The sequence below is a fragment of the Talpa europaea genome (genome assembly GCF_964194135.1).
Source record: "Talpa europaea genome assembly, chromosome: 6".
Taxonomy (NCBI): Eukaryota; Metazoa; Chordata; class Mammalia; order Eulipotyphla; family Talpidae; genus Talpa; species Talpa europaea.
The window spans coordinates 75,360,459-75,376,283 of NC_140072.1; the positions used below are offsets into that span (position 1 = coordinate 75,360,459).

At 33.8% G+C, this 15,825-nt stretch overlaps 1 protein-coding gene across 2 annotated transcripts in view; it reads right to left on the minus strand.

Annotated features, from left to right (window-relative positions):
- Positions 1-15,825, minus strand: part of ZDHHC20 (zDHHC palmitoyltransferase 20) — a gene marked incomplete at its 5' end in the record, with an annotated part of 72,444 nt that overhangs the window by 27,349 nt on the left and 29,270 nt on the right. For both annotated transcript variants that reach the window (XM_084234346.1, XM_084234345.1), the window contains 3 exons: positions 574-643; positions 8,891-9,011; positions 15,078-15,181. In XM_084234346.1, the coding sequence (XP_084090472.1) occupies positions 574-643; positions 8,891-9,011; positions 15,078-15,181 (295 nt within the window). The remainder of the gene's footprint in view (positions 1-573; positions 644-8,890; positions 9,012-15,077; positions 15,182-15,825) is intronic.

Sequence of the window (15,825 nt, forward strand, 5' to 3'; positions counted from 1 at the left end):
TTATAATAAAGTAAAAATCAAAATCAACAAGCAACTATAAACCAGAGACACACTATGGGGGAGGGGGAGGAAAGATTAGGGTCAAATAAGGGGGGTGAGAATTGTATGGGGAATATAACCAAGATGAAAATGTGTACATTGTGCAAAAATGAAAAATGATGTAAGAAACATATAAAATATAATAAAAAAGCAAGAGACTGAAAACAGTATTTTTGTGGTTTTTTAGGTTTTAAAAGATAACATAATTCTGGCCTTTTTAACCATGGAAATAGTGTTTTATTTTTTCCAAGAGTTGGAACTTATTTGCTTATCAATATTGTATTAAGCATAAACATGAAAGTATATTTAAAGAAATTTCTATCAACTGGATCAGGAATTACTACCAAAATTACTTTAAAGTATATTCTAGTTTATATACATAGTTTTGTTTGTCCTGCATACATAGCAAGTAACTGGAGAGGATGACATGTTTATACTATGTATTAAGCATATAAAATGTTCCTTCCCCTTAGCATTCTCCTTTCACCAACATCCAGTGATGGACTTAAATGAAAGCAAATGAGTAACACTTACATGTCACATGCTGAGCAGTGATGCGCACGGTCAGGTTTAATCAACTGACATCTTTCACAGTATCTGATGGCTGTATTTACGAATTAAAAGAAAGTTGTTGAAGAATGTACAAATTTAGTTTAACTATAAAATTTGCTTTCATTTCTTTTATAAACAACTCTGGAAAATTAACAACTTATAATTTTAAAATGAATGTATCTAAACATTAAAGCATGCTATAGGATTTTGTTTTTGAAATTCTAAAATAGCTTTAAGAAACAAAAACCATACAACTCCTGTCTGGATAAATAGCAAAATGGAGAACGTCTTCCCATTATTAATAAATATTAATACATGCTTCTTTTGCCCAATTTATATGTTCATTCTTTCAAAACATAATGAGCACCTACTAGGTACCAAATACTGTTCTAGGCATAAGTCCCTGACCTCACAGAACTTAAGTCCTATCAAAAACAGATGGGGAGTAATAAACAAGTTAACAAAATAAATAGTATGTATATTAGTGGCAGTTAAGAAAAATAAAGTATGAAAGAAGTATTAGGGTATTATAATTTCAGAGACATTTGAGAAAACTGAAATTGAAAGAGGAGAGTTAATGAGTCACACACATATCTAGGAAAAAAAGGATTCTAAGCAGAGAGAACAGGCCTTGGGGCAGGAGTATTAATCAGTTTGTTCAAGGAATAGCAAAAGGCTCTATGTGAATAGAGCAGAGTAAAAAGCCAGAGAGAAACAGGATGTCAGTTCAAAGAAGACTTATTTTTCCAAGTATTCTAATAAAAAAAAGTAAAGAGCAAATGTCCACTGGAATAAGAGTACAATCAGAATCAGAGATTTTAGTTTTGAAATTATGTAAGTGACAATACAGATTGAGATTCATAAGAGAAATATCCCAAGATTTAATAAATCAATTCTTTAAAATCAATTCTTTTTTTTAAAGTTTTATTTATTTATTTATTTATTTATTTATTTATTTATTTATTTATTTATACATACAAGCACTGGGTACAGTCAGAAGCGCAGGAGGGTGAGAGAATTCAGAGCCGAGCGGGGAGCAGAACAGGCAGACTGAAGAAATACACTGCCGAGGGGAGCAGCGGGTGGCAGGAGAGGTCTGTGCACCAGGTGGGACCCTCCCTGGCAGCCAGGGATGGAAGTGGTGCTGCAGAGGCTGCAGGCAGCTTCGCAGCCCAGCACTCAACCGCTGCGCCACCAGGGGAGGCCCAATAAAATCAATCTTTAAAATCAGTATTTTAGATAACTAGAGAACAATAAAATTAAAGTGAAATGCTGATCTTTCTTCATATGATGAACTTCCAAAGCAAACAAAAAGCAGTGTCTTAGCAAGAAGACAAACTACTGAGTCTTTCACAAATAGCTGATAACTTTTACAGAGTTAGAGCATTTGATTGGTAAATAGTCCACCTATTATAAGTGTAGTAGACTTCTTTTGGGTCTATCTGCCTGATGTGTAAGTTAGTTTTTTCTCTGGGAAATGATTTCAAACTGCCTCCCTTTTTACCATGAGATTTCCAGTCTCTTCTTCCTCTTTTTTTTTTTAAAAGATTTTATTTATTTATTTTTGCATAGAAGAATTGGGTGTAGGCCAGAGATTCAGGAGGTGATTCAGGATTCACCAGAGACAGAATGGGGAGCAGAACAGGCAGACTTACTAAAATATACTGCTAAAAAGATTTTATTTATTTATTTTTGCATAGAGGAATTGGGTGTAGGCCAGAGATTCAGGAGGTGATTCAGGATTCACCAGAGACAGAATGGGGAGCAGAACAGGCAGACTTACTAAAATATACTGCTAACGGGGGGCAGCAGGTAAGATAGGACAGGTTTACTGTGCCATACCTGGCCTGGGATAGAACTCAGGCCATCAAGGTGATAGTGCTGAGACTTCTAACCCCTAGGCCACCAAGGAGGTTCCATATATCCTCTTCTAGTTCATTTCCTTCCTTATTAAGATATAATCCAGTGGATTATATTCTGTGTTGCTAGAGCTGTATTAACTAGTTAACAAAGGATAGCTATATTTTGCCTTGTGGATTGAATAAGAAATGAAAGATCTTTTGACAGGAGACAGTATCAAAAATGAAACATGCACAGAAATAAGCAGAAACAGTTGTAGAGAGTTCTGGCTTTCTAACTTTGGTTTCAATTGTTTCTATAGTCCTGCCTTAGCTTAGAGGAAATACCCATCAGTAATTCCTTATACCATCCCATATTTTTTGGTATTTTTGGAGGGGGGGAAGAGAGGAAGCATAGAAGGTTTAAATTATTGTCTGTTACTTGAGGTTGTAAGCCCTAACAAACACAGTAACAGCACAGAAGACAGGTTTAAATAAGAACTTACAAGTGGGCCATATTGTGTATTACAATCTTTGTGGAAGGAAATTTGGTAGTATCTATTAAAATTTATGTTGTTTGACCCAGGATTTCTATTTCTGGAAAATGTATTCTGTAGACATGTTCACTATGGCATTGTTTTAAATGACAAAACATAAAAAATAAATTGAATTATGAAAATGGTTAAGCATTTCATGATTTATTCACATGTTGGATTTACTGTGCAGACTTTAAACAAGAATTTTCCAAATAAAATATACATGCTTTTTAGGGCCTCCCCGGTGGCGCAGCGGTTGAGCACTGGGTTGCCAGGCTGCCTGCAGCCTCTTTGATCAAACCTGCAGCGCCGGTTTGATCCCCGGCTGCTCCCCGGCCACCAGAGGAGGGTCCCACACGGCGCGCAGGCCTCTCCTGCTGCCCGCTGCTCCCCTCAGCAGTGTACTTGGGTCCTTCTGCCTGCTCTGCTCCCCTCTCTGGCTCTGGTTAATTCTCTCACCCTCCCACGCTCCTGACTGTACCCAGTGCTTGTATAAATGAATAAATAAATCTTTAAAAAATAAAATAAAATAAAATATACATGTTTTTTAAATTAGAAGAATGCCAATACATTAAAAGGAAAAAATATTGTAGCAATATTTGAAGATGTAGTGTGTTTCATATCTTTAAGGAGAAAGAGAATGTATATAGTTTTTTCTTTACAAAGCTCAATAACATGCATCCATTTCCAGATATGAATTAACATATATAAGAAAGCCACAAAGTTTTAATTTGAAGCAATACTAGACGTTACATCTGCTAAAAGGCACTATCCAGGTAACCAAATTTGTATTGTTTAAAATCTAAGATTGTTATGTTAATTATGTAAGTTTTGTAATACTTTGCTTTTATAAGAAATTTTTTACAAGGATATACAAGGAAGGGCGGGAACTTCTAGGGAATAGTGCCAGGATTAGCTATGCAGGCTCACCCTTAAAAACTGTTTCTTCTGGGCCTCCCCTGGTGGTGCAGAGGTCAAGTGCTGGGCTGCAAAGCTGCCCGCAGCCTTTGTAGCGCTGGTTGGATCCCCGGCCGCTGGCGAGGGTCCCACATGGTGCACAGACCTCTCCTACAGCGCCCACTGCTCCCCTCAGCAGTGTATTTCGTCAGTCTGCCTATTCTGTTCCTTGCTCTGGTGAATTCTCTCACCCTCCTATGCTTCTGACTGTACCCAGTGCTTGTATAAATAAATAAATAAATCTTTCAAAAAAAAAACAAAACTGTTTCTTCTGTTGTTTTTTTTTAAATTCATGGGCATGTATTACTTTTACAATTTGTTAAAATTCTCTCTAAACTGGGGGGAACTTATACAAATATCCACTTAGTAAATGAGTAAGCTAACTTATTGAGCGTCTTCTATATTATCTCTCCTGGGTTGGCCACTAGGGAGATAAAATTATACAATGTAGGAAAAGAGCTATAAGGGACTGTCAAAATTTCCTAGGACAATCTCTTAATTTTATAGATTAAACAAACAGAGAAAGTATTTTCCTCAAGGATATAAAGCTAAACGAGTGGTAAGATCAAGAAGGATCAGAAGTTACATTATCTTGTTTTCCTTTCTCTCTATACTTCCTACAAACAAAATTCTGACATTGCCTGAGATGAGATTAAACCAAATAGACCTTTTAATAAGACTTTAAGGGGCCTTGATGACTGAGTAGATAGAACTGAAGTAAAAGTAGTAATCAAAGAAAACTTTAGTTTCTAGTCTTTGGTGGCGAGAATGATTTTGTGATTTACAGAATGCTCAATGGAAGGGGAAGGGCGTGGACTAGGATAGGGTGTTTTTCATTCATTCATTCAGCAAATATTTAGAGCTTCCTTTATGTGACAAATTCTACTTGTTCCTGAGAATATTAAGATATAAAGGTGATTAAGACAGACACGCTTCCTGTTTCCATGGAATTACATTTTAAATGAATAAATCCAGGTTTTTTTTTTTTTTTTTTTGAGTTTGAAGGTTTGATTAGTAGGTAATTCAAGCACAGCTATCCCTTGAAGCTGGAAATACAAGTGTGGAGTTCCAGTGAGCGCCAGTGATGCTGACTTGAAAGGCCATGCCAAGATGAGTTACAAAGTCTTAGTAGTAACTACTGAGCTTTGTGGGGAGAGGTTTGGAGCTTCTTTTTCCTGAAACAACAGGAATGATGCTGCAGCCAGATTGCAGGTCATATAATCTTTGTGTGTGTAGCTGCAATTACATCCTTTAGCCTGACACACAAGAAAAAGTTTGGAATACAAGTGAGTACTGGCATGACAGCATCCTTGCATTTATTCTAATTAATGTTAATAAAAAAGTAACTTATTCCTGAAAACAAACTGCTTAAAACACTATCAGTAATGATCACAATACTGTAGTATCAGAATTCCATGATTTTAAAACAACAGTTAAAGGAACAGTATGGAGAGAACTGGGGGCAAGGCACCTTTGTGGAATTGAGATTTATAATTTTAAAGAAGGAATAATTTTTAAAAATAAATACCTAGTCAAGAATTAGAATTGACAAGTACAAGCAGGAAAGTTTTTACAAGTCAAAATGACAAAAAAATCACTGAAGTTGGTTAGGGAGAATGGAAGCCTATTGTCTGGAATTATCTGGGAAGAAGATTATTTATAATCCAAGGGAAGAGAAATTACAATGGTACTTAATGCAGCATCAGAATCAAATTTTTATTTTTGTTTTTAAGAAGAAATATATTTTGACATATACCTGGTAACAGAGGGAAAAAGTTGTTTGGAATTTGAGTGAAGAAGCAAGATTTTTAAGAGAAACTGGGGTTGAAGAAAAGGTCAGCAATCTCTAAACAAAAGAAAGGACAAGAATGCATATAGGAAGAAAAAAGAAATGTAGTAAGTAAAAGTCAGAGTTTGTAAAGAAGCACTGGCAACACATGTCCAGAAGCAGCAGGGACTATCATCATTTAGGTTCCATTTTAATTCTCACTAAATTGTGACCTAACCTACACTCTATAAGTTTCATTTTTTTCTTCTGTAAATGCAAATAATAACAAGTGTTAAGATTATTATACAGATTAAAAATGTATTTCTTGGAATATAGTAGATCCTCAATAAAGCAGTTACTCTCATTATGACGATACAGTTATCTCTGATGAAACATAAAATCAGATTCTATGATGGGAAAAATAGTGGGGAAGGAGAAACTAGGAAGATTAAAAGTATATAAGCAGCCATTATAGAGAATATAGCTAGGAACAGATTCATTCAACAAATATCTTTGAGTGTCTATTTGGTGAGATATGGTGTTAAGGATCAAGAGAGAAATTTCTAACAGAGGGTGTTGAAGAGGTGAGATGAATACAAATAGCTACAAGGCAGTGATTCTGTGAGAAATCACTGTGAGATATCTCTCCCCAGATATCTCTAAGATATTAATTTGAGAAGTTTTCAGAGCAGACTTTATAAAGACTACTCTTGTTAAAATAAATGGAAAGGGGATGAAGACAGGTGAATATTGAGTTAAACCTTTAACATATATTTAGAAAGGAAGAAGCAATTATTCTAAATAGAGGAAAAGACACAAACACACACACACACACACACATACACACAAATGTGGAGGAGGACAGGATGTTTTAGCACAGAGCTGACATAAGGAAATAGTTGGGACAAAGCTAGAAAAACACTGGCTGGATCTAGATAGTGGAGGGGAGAAGGTTTAGAAGGGCTCATTGTGTTTCCTGAATAGATAATCATGTGTCCGTATGGCTCAAAAGAGCACAAAAAGGAATTCATCACTGTTGCCCAGTTGTTGCCAAACTCCATGAAGGCAGCTCCATTGTGCGTACTAATCTTGGTCAATGAAGTTTCTTTTTAATTTTGTTTTTTTAAAAATTAATGGGTATTACTTCTATAGTAATAAAAAAGAATGATCACCACTTTCCCCAAACACTCAAAATTTTGAATTCTAAGCAACACAAATGCAGTACAGGATGGTATTCAAGAGTAGGTACTCTGCTGTAATCAGAGATAAAGTATGAGAACCCTAGACCTTGCTACTTGGGGGGCTTTGGGACTTGGTTGTGCCTCATTATCTCTAAAATAGAGATGAGGTGAGCACTTATCTCAGAGCTGTTCTAAGGATTAAACTGGCACCAGTAAGTGCTTAGCATAATTCAACAGATGAAAGTTATTATTAAGATAAGAGGAAAGCCTTTATAATAATGGAAAGGGGCAAAGCTTTACATGCAGCCACTTTGCATAAGTGGCTCTTATCTCTTTCGGACACATGTACTACTCTGAAAATTAGATCATTTTGCTATGAATAGGCTATTTCCAAAATTCCCTGTACCCAAAATTTTGCATATAATCTCAGGAGTTCATAAATTCTCTGAAATCTTGGACTTTGGGTTAAAACATTTAATTTATATAATTAATAGAACTATTAATCATTATTGTAAACTAGACTTTTCATAATTGAATATAAAAAAGATTACTTAAAATTAACTATCATTTACTGGTATTTTATTATTATATTCTGAGACCTATACTAAGTATGTATCTCATTCTAATTAAATACTTCCACTAACCCAGAGATATAGATATTATCTTCATTGTAAAGTGAGCAAAGTAGGGATGAGAAAGTTAATGACTCTCACTATATCAGTAAAACCTCCGATTTGACCTGGAATTTACTTTTTAAAAAAAAAAAATTATTTATTTATACTTGCACTGGGTACAGTCAGAAGCACGGGAGGGTGAGAGAATTCACCAGAGCCAGAGCAGGGAACGGAACAGGCAGACTGACGAAATACACTCCTGAAGGGAGCAGCAGGCAGGGAAGGAGAGGTCTGTCGTGCCATGTGGGACCCTTGCCTGCGGCCGGGGATTGAACCTGCGCTGCAGAGACTGCAGGTAGCTTCCCAGCCCAGCGCTCAACCGTTGCGCCACCAGGGGAGGCCCTGGAATTTACTTTTTTATTCTATATGGTAATAGATTAGTTATGCAAAAGGACAGATTAAATGCAAAAAAACTTAAGCTGGTCAAATATTCCTTCTAAAATCTTGTACAACCTTTAAATTTTTCTAAGTCAAAACCTGTGTATAACTACACAAAGGTAGAGCTTGTGATTTGCCATTAGAGCTGACAAGCATAGTGGGTTCTGGGGCCAGAAAACCTAGACTTAAATCCTTATTTTTTCAGAGAATACCTGTATGATGTTGAATAAATTATTGTATTTGCTCCATGTCTCCTTTTCTTCATCTATAAATTAGAGACAACAGTATCTGTCTAATATGGTTATTGTAAAGTTTAAGTGATTCATATGTTTGAAGCACTTACAATAACTGGTAACTGTTACTATTATCTCATATTTAAATTAATGAGTTGTATAATACATAATTTAAGTTTCCTGTATTTAAATGACAGTTTGGCCACTCATAGATTTATCTCTCTCATAAGATCATAATCCACAGACTGTTGCAGTCACATATCTCAAAGAACAGTGGAAATACCAATAGTTTTTGAACTAGACAAACCTGAGTTCAAATGCTGACTCTGAATATTAGCTTTATAACCTTCAACAAGTCTCCTCTCCTTTATGTCTCCCCATTCCAAATTAGTACATTACTGATTTTTAAAAAATTACCTCATGGTGACAGTCAATATTCAAATTGAAAGAATTTCCAAAGGATGGTTTGCTATGAATAATGACTGAGATTTTTAGCTATGAAGGTTGAATTAGAAAAAAAATATGCAGACTCATATTAATGTAAGGCCTTAAAAATATCAATACATAATGCATATCTGTATTTGCAGTATCACAGAAAATATAGGAAACAGGAAAATTTTGCTCCTGCAGACATTATTTATGGAAATTACAATATCCACTAAATCAAACATATCTTGGCAGAAATGATCATATTCTAAAAATTCCTTGGGAAATATAAGATTTGTTTTCCTTACTCCTTGAAGCCGACGTAGTGTAGATAGGTAAGTCTCTTGCTGCTCTTCTCAAAATTTCTTGTTGTCTTTCTTGGCTGAATTCCTTTTCGTAACGTTCCTTTTCAGAATTTGACAAGTAGAACTATAAAAAAGAAATAACTATTAGTTCTTTTTTAATCCTACGACTACTATCACAATCAGAAAAAAAAGTTTTATCCAGAACATTATTGCATTCTATGAATGCAAAATTTGCCTTCAAATTTAAGAAGCTGTATCAACTACATTTTAACAAAACTACATACCTTTGACATATCAAAGGAGATTGAAAGTTAGTGTCAAGAAATTTTTTTTTTAAAGATTTATTTATTCATTTTACACAAGAACCAGGGTACAGGCCAGATAAGCGAGAGGGTGAGAGGATTTGCCAGAGACAAAGCGAGGAACAAAACAGGCAGAATGACGAAATACACTGCTGAGGGGAGTAACAGAGATGACAGGAGAGGTCTGCTGCACCATGTGGGACCCTCGCCGGCTGTCAATAAATTTTTAATTTTTGGAAGGCTATCCAAAGATACACTTGCCTAAATCACAGGCATGGGGTCCCTCCTATTTTCTGGCCAAATGTCAGAATGAGGTCAACAAATTATTCTATTACTTTGTTTCAACATTTAAAAAGCTAACCAGTGGGAATACTTTCTCCAGAATTATTAAGGATTGTCAAAGCAAATATGGTCACCTATTCACAAGGAGATTCCTTTATGTTTCTGCTTCTAAATTCCAGTTTTAAATTTTTATTTCCAGGATGTGAGAATTCATGCTAGTTCATTTCTTTACATAGTATTTTCCCTACAAAGGAAAGTTACTCTTTTTCTTGTGTTACCGCAGTATTATAAGGACATTCAGTTTTATTCATCTATTTCATATAACCATATAACCAGGAACTTTAAGTTTCTTTGGGTCTTTATTCACAGAACATTTTTTAGAATGAAAAATCATTTGAAACTTAGTCATGTTTTATACTTTAATAATACTGTTTCTCATTTTTTACCTTTTACAGGGTTTTACTTGAAAAGGTCTAAGGAATCATGACTGGAATTTTACCTTTTTTATATTTAAGTATTTTGGTCTATCTGCAACACCACTGCCCATACTCTTTATATCTCATTATCAATAACAATATTAGCTTGTAATGTACCCTATTCTGTTATAAACAAGGCAACAGTATGGTATAGGAGAAAGAGTTCTGCCTTAAGGAGGCTCAGGAATTAGCCAAGACTGTATAATTTATTGGCAGAACTAAAATTAAAATTCATGTATTCTGAGTTTTACTCTATTATATTTCCCTCTATTTTGTTAAAGTAAAATAAATTTTCTTTCTTTTTACAGATTGCTAGTCTAACCTGACCAAAAGACCATGGTTTAGGAAATAGAAATATCTATTTAATTACCTAGCCTGCCTCCTACTATTAAATCTTGATGGCACAAGAAACCCCAAGTTACTTATAAGGGACTAGAAGTAACAGTCAGATGAACAGGACATAAAGAAGTCAGAAAATTTTCACACAATCTTATAGCTGACACTCTAGAGGCCACTTATTTAACTTCCATCAAACAGGAATCTTCAGATGTTTCTTAGACCAACCCCTCTTGATTACTTTCAGGTATTAAAAATATTTTTATACTTTGCAAGATGGCCTATTCTATTTTTCAAGAAATGTAACTTGTTAGAAAATTCTTTTCTGACATGAAACATCTCTGAATTATTCATAGTTGAATTTAAAAATCAGATGGTATGATGTTAAATGTATATTTGGATAGGAGATGTTCCAATCAAAGTTTACAGTTTCTTTGTAAAATCTGAACATATTTCTCGGTTTGGTCTATGACTAGTGTCCCATAGTATCCCAGACCTTAATTTCCTTCATTTCTTTAAGAACTAAGGTTATAAATTTTGAAAAGCATAAACCACATGGAACTATCAAGTGATACCAGAATTTTTATGTGAAGAATGAAATAAAACAAAATTTTAAATGGATGAGATTTTTGAAATTACTAGACTATTTTTTATTAAAAACTATCAAACAGTGCCTCCCCTAGTGTCGCAGCGGTTGAGTGCTGGGTTGAGAGGCTGCTCAATCCCAGGCCACCAGCGAGGGTCCCACAAAAAAAAAAATACAAAGAACAAAAAAACCCCTACCAAACAGAATTCAAACTATGAAATGCCATTATCTTAAATTCAGTGTTCAGATGGTTCAATTTAAACATATATTAAGTATCAATCAAAAGCTTGGCATGTACTGGGTACCAGGGATCCAAGAGTAAAAATATAGCCCTTTCCTTCAAAAGTACATTCCCATTGGATTGTAGGAATGTTAACTATGTAAACAAAGAATTGAGTTACAAATAAACATAACATTAACAGTTTATTACAAAATATGAAAAAAGCTGTTAGTGAATGTTATTTGCAACTAGTGGTACCTAAGCTGGGTTTTGGAAGAGAAACAGGAATCTTCCAGGAAGACAGAGATAAAGATTATCTTTGCAAATGGAGGGCACATGGAAAGTATAACAATGTGGAAATATTAAAATATATTCAGGGAAATAACTTACTTGATACAGAGTTTCAGAAAGAAGAATGGAGATGAAGCTACAAGATGTTAGTTCATGAAGGTCAAACAAATGAACTTAATTTTATCTTGTAGCTATCTCTGTAAAGCTGGCAGAGAAGGGATGAGACTATTTTGTTTTGTGGGAGGTAATGCTTAGTTATGTAAGATGCCTATTTGCCCTTCAAATGCTGCCTTCTCCTCATCATTTATTCAGTCATTTACAACATCAAATTCTAGGCAATAGGGACATAGCTACAAATAACAGAATTCTTCCTTCAACAAGCAGATACTTTGGCAAAAGAGATAATTATAAAAGTCTCAAATTAAATGACACTTCCTCAGAAATTTCTTTGGTCATACCGTGTAAAGTAGCTTTCTACTCTGTTATGTTCTACCACACATCAGCATGTTCTAAAGCTTTCTAATTTTATCACAATTTATAATTATTTTATTTGTTTATTTACTTGTTCATCATCTGTCTTTCCTTTTAAAATGGAAGGCTGGCTGTCTGTTCTTCTGTTTATTCCCAGAGCCTAGCACAGTCTGACAAACAATAGCTGCTCAGTAAGTATTCTAACTGAAATAAAAAATACACATATTTATACCTTGTTAAAAATGTACAGTTTTGCTTTTTAGACAGTCAATTCCTCTATATTTAATTCCCAAGTGTTGCTGTAACCTCTGAGCTTATAGAGTGCTTGTAATGCATTTATATGTGAACCTGTCTCTCAGCTTTGTAATTACTTATGGAGACCTTTCTTAGTCAGCACACAGTAAGATCATGTAAATACCTGTTCTAGGTCATCAGTGCAGCTTAGTTTAGCCAGTCCTCAATGATTTAATATTAAATTCATACAAAATAAGTTGAACACCTACTATGTGCTAGATAGTAGGCACAAGGATATAGTGGAGAACATGATAGAAATCATCTCTGCCTTCAAAAAACTGACAATAAGGTGATGCATACCAAAAAAAGCAGTGATAAATTCTATGACATGGAAAGTAGAACATGCCATAGCAGGGCCACCAGGTTCAGGCTTAGGCAGTAAGTTGAACCCAAAGGAAATAGAAGCATGAAGGATGAAGTGAGTAGTATAAAGGCTTAAGACCTAGGCTGAATACTAAATAGATTAAAAAACCGCCAGAACAATGAAAAAAGAAAAAAAAATACTATTTAGATGGCATATTATGTGTGAAGTCTTCTAAACACCATTACATTATAAACTACATACTATTAATAAATACTACTATTTATTAATAAATACTATTAATAAATACTACTAATCATATATATTAATTTATTCAATTCCTACAATAATCCTACTAGGTATATTCTGCTCTTATCCTTATTTTACAGAGGAGAGAAGTGAGGTATGCATAGCTAAAGAAAGTCTCCAATGTTTTACAGCTAGTAAGGGACAAAGGATGAGTAATATCTGGGCAAACTGGCACCAGATTCTGAGTTTTTAAAGTCTTTACTACACTACTTCTCAAAAGTATTAACAAATGTTTTCCTTATTTTTTTATTTCCTGTAGTGAGAACTATTTACTTTAATATGTACTATGTACTATGTTTTGTACTATGTTTTTCATTACTATTACCAATTGATTAAATACAATTAGCCTTCTTTCAACTTAGATATGAATGGCAGTTTGTAAAATAACTTTAAGAGTTGATTTATCAAATGTTGGCAGAAAAGAAACACTAAGTTTGATTAATGGCTTACATTAACTCTTAAAACCAAAACATCCAATAGAAAAAAATGGGCAAGACTGTGTGGCATTATCTACTAATGCTGAATGTACACACAACACATGATCCAGCAATTCTACTCCTGGGCATTCACCCAGAAGAATTACTTATGTATGTATATACTTGTATGTGAATACTACAGTGTTTACAGCAGTCCTATTTGTAACAACTTTAAACTGAAGTCACCCAAAATGCCCATACCCATCACCAGCAGACCAGATAAATACATTGTGTTCATGCAACAATTGAATACTAAATAATAACAATAAGAAATGATCTGAAAAAAACTGACTTTTTTTTTACATCAATAATAAAAATCTGGTGACAAACATTATAAAACCAAATGCTGGACAGTCTTTACTCCTTTAAAATTCCAAATACTGCAACATAATTATAGGTGTAAAAGACCATTTTAAAGTTGGAGGTGTTTAGGATTGCTATCAATTTTCAGCACTGTGCTATTGGGAAATAAGTGTTATGCTTTTGTCTATCAGTCTGGGCTCAGTTTTTATTTAGTTTAGAAGACAACTGTTGCATCAATATATTGTTTCTTGGCATTGTTCAGCATAGGTAGTGTACACATAATCATATTTAAGTTTTTTGCATAAAATAAATGCTTCTAGATGTCAAAAAAAGAGATGATCCACAACTATATGCAACAACATGGATGAATCTCACAAATATAATGTAAATGAAAGAATCTAGACATATAAGCATACAGACTGTGTGAATTCATTATGAGAAGTACAAAGCTAGGCCAAACCAGTCAATGATATTAAAAGGCAGCAGAGGATTTCTCATGCAGTGGTTGACTGGAAGGGTGCATGAGGAGGCTGACAGAATGCTGATAAAGCTCTCTTATTTAAACTGATGGTAATTATTCAAAAGTTTTGTATTTGTGAAAATTTATAAAGTATATATTTACTATATGTGTATTATTCTCCATATATATTCTATTAAAAATTAAATGGGAATTATTATTTTTAAACATATAATCTATAATTTTTAATGAATTTAAAGGGAAGGGATATAATTTATCATTATCATCATTATCATCATCAAACATTTAAGTGCTAAGTATATGGCAGTTACTATGTTAAAAGTTTTACATGAATCAACCTTACCTAATCCTCACAAACATTTTACAGAGACAGGTACTATTGTTAGCTCCATTTTCCAGTAAGGAAATTGAGTTTATTAAGTTATGTGTGAAAGGAGAAAATAAAACTCGGTGAGTTAGCTCTAGAAAATACATTCTTAACCATCTAACTCTACTGAACTTTTGGTGAATTCAGCTGGTTGTGTCAAGGCCACAGACACACTGGTCTTAAAACTTACTCCACATAAATATTTACTCATAATATTTTCCAAATGGTACTTCCAAAGAGAAAAAGCACTAGCTATATTAATGTTAATGAACAATAGCCTAGATAATTTGTTTCCCACAAACACTTCCTTTAGCTGTAACATACTTGTTCAGGGCTGAGAAAATAGCAACGTTAAAAGGATTTCTAAAAATAAACTCTACTTTCCTAATTTATTCTGTCTCTTAAATTTATTTAATCTAGTAATATATAAAATGTGTCTTTAAGAAAATACACATGGCAGAAAAATATCAGTATGGTTAAACATTAGCACAATTATCAATCTTTTACTATGAAATGTCAGTGGGTTGTATCTGAGAATATGCTTATGACTCACACTCACAATGTAGAGTTAACTGAGCAATTTCATGAATGGAAACAAAACAAATGCATTACGCAATAAAGTTTTAACAAAGATAACACAGGGAAAATAATTCCATAATTAGTTGTAGCATTTGGAAATTTACTAACATTGAATTTACCTCTTTGGAGGGGGAAGCGGGAGATGTGAAAATTGTCATCCAATAGGACCATACAAACATAACAAAGAACAGATGGAAAGCCACAAGGTAAACAACGGCCTTTCCTGGTAAATAAAAACAAATAACATTTCATTGAGTCTAGGTGAAAACAGGAAAAGGTATAATATTAGATATGATTTAGGATCAGGAGGCTTAATCCAATAAAAATTTAATTAAAATCCACTTAAAATATTAAATATATAAACTCCTTTATCTGTATGAACTAACATTAAAATATGAAGAAACACTCTGTTTCAGCATTTAAAAGTTATTACCTGATTTAAAAGGTAAGACTGTAGTCAGGGATGGAATTTGATTTAATTAAGTTGCTGAAGATTTAACAGAAAGTTAATTATTAATTTAACAGCAAGTGGATTAGCATTCATTCAAACATCTTCAAACTTTCAAACATCTTTTAAACACTAATAAAGCTTGTTATGTTCTATAGTTTTTCAAGTTGGGAAAAATGGGATTGGTTTCCTCAAGAAGGAAAAACTATCTACCAGGTGTTTAAGCTTTATTTTTTTTTAGCTTGGAATGCAACAGCACAAATCAATTGAAGAAAACAAAATATAGATAAGCATAAAAGCTTGAAATTCTATTCATTTTTAAAGTTGAGATCAAATATTACTTCTACAAAAGTCTTCTCCATTACTTTGAGAATTTGTTATCCTCCATACTATATTCCCCAAATAATTTGCTCAGACAT